Below are 4,629 nucleotides of genomic sequence, written 5' to 3'. Positions count from 1 at the left end.
TAACGTGCTTCAGTGCTGGGGGAGGGGAATGGAGCCACCTGAGGGGCCCTGAACACCCCAAAAACTCAGCAAAGATCTTTGTGCATCACTGGTGCAACCAAAAATCTATTGCTCCATGGCTATTTTTAGGAGCCAGGAGGGTATTTGACTGTTTGTTCCCTGGGCTGGGATGCAAAGGGATTAGAAACAAAACTTTGGGCACAGCCCACTGGGAGTGTGTTTGAGTGCTGGGCACCCTGTAGGGTGCTGAGCCAAGCCCTGATTCCATCCAGGGGAAATCCCAGACCCTCTTGCCCGCCCTGGTCCTCCTGCCACGGAGCACACAGCCTGTTTGGAGGATGGGAGTGTGGAAGAAGGAGCTCAAGAAAAATCCCAAACCTGTCAGGGGCCAAAAGCACAGCCCAGGATCAAGTTTTTCCCTTCCCAGGGCTGTGCTGGCAGGGAAATGAGCATTGCTCACCCTCTGTGATTTGGGACGTGGCAAGGGACCAGGTCCTCCCCCTGCCCACACAGCTGCTGGCCCCGGGGGACGGCAGCCCTGCCGCTTGTGCATAAAAGCCTCCCCTCAGCCCTGACCCCGGCAGACGACAGCTTCGCCCCGGCACCCCCGAGCAGCCCTGCTGCGGACCCGCCATGGCGAAGGCAGCTGGGGCGGTTTGTGCCTTCATCTTCCTCCTTGCGGCGCTGCACTGGCAGAGCCTGGCTCAGAGTGAGCGCTGCCTCCCCGCGGGCTAGGGGTCAGGGGCAGCTCCCTGGTTTGTGCACAGGGTGCTGGGGGGCTTCCCACAAAGAGCCCCTCTGCCCACAGTGGGAGGCGGGGAGACGGGAGATGGGGGTCTCCAGGCTAAGAGCAGCTTGTGTTGTCCCCCCAGGAGCCCCGGCCGTGCCTGACAAATGCTGCTTCAACTTCCAGACCAGAAGGATCAAGAGAGACAACGTTGTCGCCTGCTACCCCACCAGCCCCGAGTGCCCACACCGAGCTGTGATGTGAGTACCCTAAACGAGCCCCGGCGCTGGCTACAGCCCCTCCAGACCCTGCCAGCCTCTCTGCCTTGCTTTCATGGGTCCAGTCCTCATCCTCTGGTTCTCCAAGCCCCTCAGAAACTCAGCCCTGGGGTCTCCATCTTCCCTGCTAACTCTGTCTTCTCTCTGCCTCAGCTTCAGGGTGAGAAATGGGAAGGAGATCTGCACCCAAGCGAGCCGGGCCTGGGTGAAGAGGTACCAGCAGAGCTTCCAAGTCAGCTCCTTCTCCATCCCCAGCTAGCGGGGCAGCTGGAGGCATTGCAGGGAGTCTCCTCCGCGGGAGATGGGGCACTGGAGGCAGCCCCTTTGCAGAGGATTCACAGCTGGATGTAGCATCCCATCATGCTGGGACAGCCCTCACCTCCTCCTCAAGGGCAAAGGACCTCTGCCACCCCTGGCACCCCACTGGGACAGGATGTGCTGACCCTGCAGGGCACTGGGGGCCAGGCTTGCTGCCAGCCCCTGTGCTCTCAGCCCTGCTCTGCACGCAGGCAGCTACCTGTGCCCCTCACAGGCAACAGCAGCGTGCCAGGGAGGCTGTGCCCACCAGGCTGGCAGCAGCAGAGGGCAGCACCTCCACCCCTACTTTTTGTACACCACACTGAAGGGAATTAAATATGAGCTCACGTGTGCAAACCTCTGGCTGTGTGAGTGTCTTGGGAGGGGGCAGACCCTGCTGTGAAGCCTCAGCTGTGAGTGCTGGAGTCAGTAAGGAGCCAGTGAGAGCTGAAGCCACAACTGTGTGTCTGTGAGGGCACCCAGGGGGGTGTGGGGCCAAGCCCTGTCCACGTGGGAGGGGAAAGAGGGAGGCACAAGCTGCCAGGAGAGGGCTTCCCATGCTCCTCATCAGCTATGCTAACCTGCAGACCCCTGGCCCAAACACCCCTCAGTGCCTGGTCAGGCCCCACTGACAGCCCATGCCCCTGGGATGCCAGGAGGAGATGTGATGAGCACTGCCACTGGGAGGGGCACTGCCACTGGGAGAGACACCATGATGGGCAGCCAGCAATGGATCTCAGGGTGGGCTGGGGCAAACCTCTCCACCACCAAGCTCACTTTGGTGTAAATTTGCAGGAGTGGGTCACAACAGAGCTGGCAGTGGGTGGGTTTTTAAAATAAACTAACCCAGGGCTTTGGCAAGGGCAAGCATCAGCCTGTGGGGCAACCAAACCCAAAACAGTTGCCAGCCCTGGCACACCACTAGCAGCACAGAGCTGCCAGCTGCTCACCACACTTCCCAGCAGCCCTCAGGTACCATAGGGGCCAGGGAGGCTGGGAGAAGGAATTTTGATTCACCACTTGCTCTTTATCAGTGTCTCCAGGTGGTTTTTTCCCCAGGGAGAGTCCAGAGCTGTCCAAGGCCTGCCCAGGGAGTACATCATGCTGGAAGAAGAGGCAGGCAGCTCTTGGTGGCTGCTGGCACTGACTGAGCTCCTGGCTGGCCATGAAGGTGTTCTCCTTGGCCCTGCTCACCCTGCTGCTGGTGGCTGGCTGGGCTGGAAGCCAAAGCACCTCCAAGAAGCCTTTTCCCATGGCTGCCCCAAGTGTGGTCCCTTGATTCTCCACTGCCATGATCTTGGGAGCTAGGAGAGTGGGACAAGAGCTTCAGGTCCTGCTTCTGTCATGGGTTTGGGGAGCTGAGGGGCACTACCAGCTGCCAAAGCCTAGGGATGTCCCATTTCTGTTCAAAAGGAGCAAATGTAGGCTTGGGAATGGCTTCAGCCCCAGCATCCTGACTAGGTGGCTCAGTAATAAGCCTCTCTGGCAGGGAAGTTGGTTGGACATACCCTGGGGCAAAGCAGCACTGCCAGGGATGTGAGAGGGGACCTCTCACAGTGAGGAGGGAGCAGAAGAGGCCCTGGGGCAGCACCTGCATCCCTTGGGGTAGTGTCTATACCCCTTGAGGAGGCAGCACCCACACTCCTCATGCCTCCTCTTACCTCCTCTCAGCCTGCATCTCCTATGGCAGGCGACGTTGCAAGGAGATGTTCATCCAGCAGAAAATTCCTGTCCTCCTCACCAGAGCTTACACCCAGCACTTCTGAACTGCTCCCACCAGGCTGTGGAGTGAGCAACCCACAGCCTCCACCCAGCCTTCCTCCCTGGCACCCTGCTCCTAACCCTCTCCTGCATCAGGGCTCCAGCAGGGACTTGAGAGACACTCAGAGGGGTTGGTAGCACAAACATTTTATTTAGGCATCCAAACTCTTGGCTCTTGTTAAAGAATAAACAGACTACATCAATCCAGTTTAAATAATTTTGGTTTAAATTAGCATTTTTATATAGTTTAACTTTTTTTTTTTCTGTATTTTCCCTTTTCTTAACAACAACAACAACAAAAATAATTTAACTTAAATAAGTTAAATAGAATCCATGTTCCCGTGCCAGAAGGCTGAGGTTCCAGCTCTCTCTTGCATGCCCAGGGCTGGAAGCTGAGCATGCCAGGGTCGTGCCAGGGCTGTGGTGGGAGGCAGCAGTGGGAGGGTCAGTTCTGCAGGGACTGGAAGTGCCTCAGACGTGCCTGCACCCAGCGTGCCTGGGGGTCCACGCACAGGTCCTTCTTCTTGGTGACCAGGCTGCCAGGAGAAAAAACAGGTTGGGATGCTTGGCCAGGGCAGCAGGGTGCAAGCACTGGGTGCCACTAGCAGCACCCCAAAGGTTGCTGGCTGGGTGTCCGTCTCCTGCCCCACCTCGGGGCCCCTCTACAGCTGCCAACAGCACCCCAAAGGTCCCCGGCCGCGTGCCCATCTTTCTCCTGTCCCTGCTCGGGGCACCTCCCCAGCTGCAAACAGCACCCCAAAAGTCTCCTGTCCCCACTCGGGGCACCTCCCCAGCTGCAAACAGCACCCCAAAAGTCTCCTGTCCCCGCTCGGGGCACCTCCCCGGCTGCAGACAGCACCCCAAAGGTCCCCGGCTGGGTGTCCGTCTGTCTCCTGTTCCGCCTCAGGACACCTCCCCAGCTGCAGACAGCACTCCGAAGGTCCCCGGCCGGGTGTCCGTCTCCCCCCTGTCCCCCCTCGGGGCCCCTCCTCAGCCACGGCATCCCGAGCCCCCACCATCGCTGGGTACTTACATCACCCCCGGCTGGGCGCAGCTGCTGCTGGTGGTGTAAGCAGAGGTGATGATGCTCAACGGGACGGGGCGTGGATGGTACTTGAAGCAGCAGGTGGAGGGGACGCCATCTGTCAGGACAGAGGGACAGACAGACAGCCCTGGTGAGACTCCAGGCTACGGCACAGGCTCCGGCGCCACCAGCCCTTAGGGTTCCCGGCGCTTGCACATCCCCCACCCTGTGTCATATTCCCGAGCAGGGGCTCCCAGGCCAGACCTGGCTCCAAGCCTGTTCCTCAGCATTGGTGGTGGTCTCCTGCTCCCAACCCTCCCCACAGCCACCAGGGTCCCTGCTGGCAGGGCTGACAGTGTCTGGCTGCCCATCAGCCAGCCCCGGGGAGGATGCAGCGATGCTGGACTCACCAAGGTGGGCCTCGGATGGGGAGCAGGTGACAAGGAGGAGAAAAGCAACCAGGGCAGCTGCCAGGACCTTCATGGTGCTGCAGGAGTGGAGGGATCTGTGAGCAGAGCTGGAGCTGGGAGATGCAGGTCTCT

The 4,629-nt window shown here is 59.7% G+C and overlaps 2 protein-coding genes across 2 annotated transcripts; one reads left to right on the top strand and one right to left on the bottom strand.

The window, feature by feature from the left end:
* The first annotated feature begins 633 nt into the window (after positions 1-633).
* On the top strand, positions 634-1,264 carry LOC128977012 (C-C motif chemokine 13-like). Its single transcript, XM_054394454.1, has 3 exons — positions 634-709; positions 873-987; positions 1,159-1,264. The coding sequence occupies exons 1-3, from the start codon at positions 634-636 to the stop codon at positions 1,262-1,264; spliced, it is 297 nt and encodes a 98-aa protein (XP_054250429.1).
* Positions 1,265-3,508: 2,244 nt separating this feature from the next.
* LOC128977011 (C-C motif chemokine 3-like) lies at positions 3,509-4,627 on the bottom strand. The gene is made up of 3 exons (XM_054394453.1): positions 4,498-4,627; positions 4,097-4,205; positions 3,509-3,599 (listed from the first exon to the last, which is right to left on the bottom strand). The coding sequence occupies exons 1-3, from the start codon at positions 4,568-4,570 to the stop codon at positions 3,509-3,511; spliced, it is 273 nt and encodes a 90-aa protein (XP_054250428.1). The 5' UTR covers positions 4,571-4,627.
* Between the last annotated feature and the right edge of the window lie 2 nt (positions 4,628-4,629).

The sequence above is a fragment of the Indicator indicator genome, chromosome 30 (assembly GCF_027791375.1).
Source record: "Indicator indicator isolate 239-I01 chromosome 30, UM_Iind_1.1, whole genome shotgun sequence".
Classification (NCBI taxonomy): domain Eukaryota; kingdom Metazoa; phylum Chordata; class Aves; order Piciformes; family Indicatoridae; genus Indicator; species Indicator indicator.
The sequence above is the reverse complement of the archived record's forward strand: the minus strand, read 5'-3'. Positions and strand labels throughout refer to the sequence as shown.

Bases quoted from the DNA above. Each gene is read 5' to 3' on its own strand.
- LOC128977012 (XM_054394454.1), top strand. From the start codon at position 634: ATGGCGAAGGCAGCTGGGGCGGTTTGTGCCTTCATCTTCCTCCTTGCG. The intron at 710-872 runs GTGAGCGCTGCC...TTGTCCCCCCAG, and splicing joins CTGGCAGAGCCTGGCTCAGA to GAGCCCCGGCCGTGCCTGAC. The intron at 988-1,158 runs GTGAGTACCCTA...TCTCTGCCTCAG, and splicing joins TGCCCACACCGAGCTGTGAT to CTTCAGGGTGAGAAATGGGA.
- LOC128977011 (XM_054394453.1), bottom strand. From the start codon at position 4,570: ATGAAGGTCCTGGCAGCTGCCCTGGTTGCTTTTCTCCTCCTTGTCACC. The intron at 4,206-4,497 runs GTGAGTCCAGCA...CTGTCCTGACAG, and splicing joins CCCATCCGAGGCCCACCTTG to ATGGCGTCCCCTCCACCTGC. The intron at 3,600-4,096 runs GTAAGTACCCAG...TTCTCCTGGCAG, and splicing joins TGCGCCCAGCCGGGGGTGAT to CCTGGTCACCAAGAAGAAGG.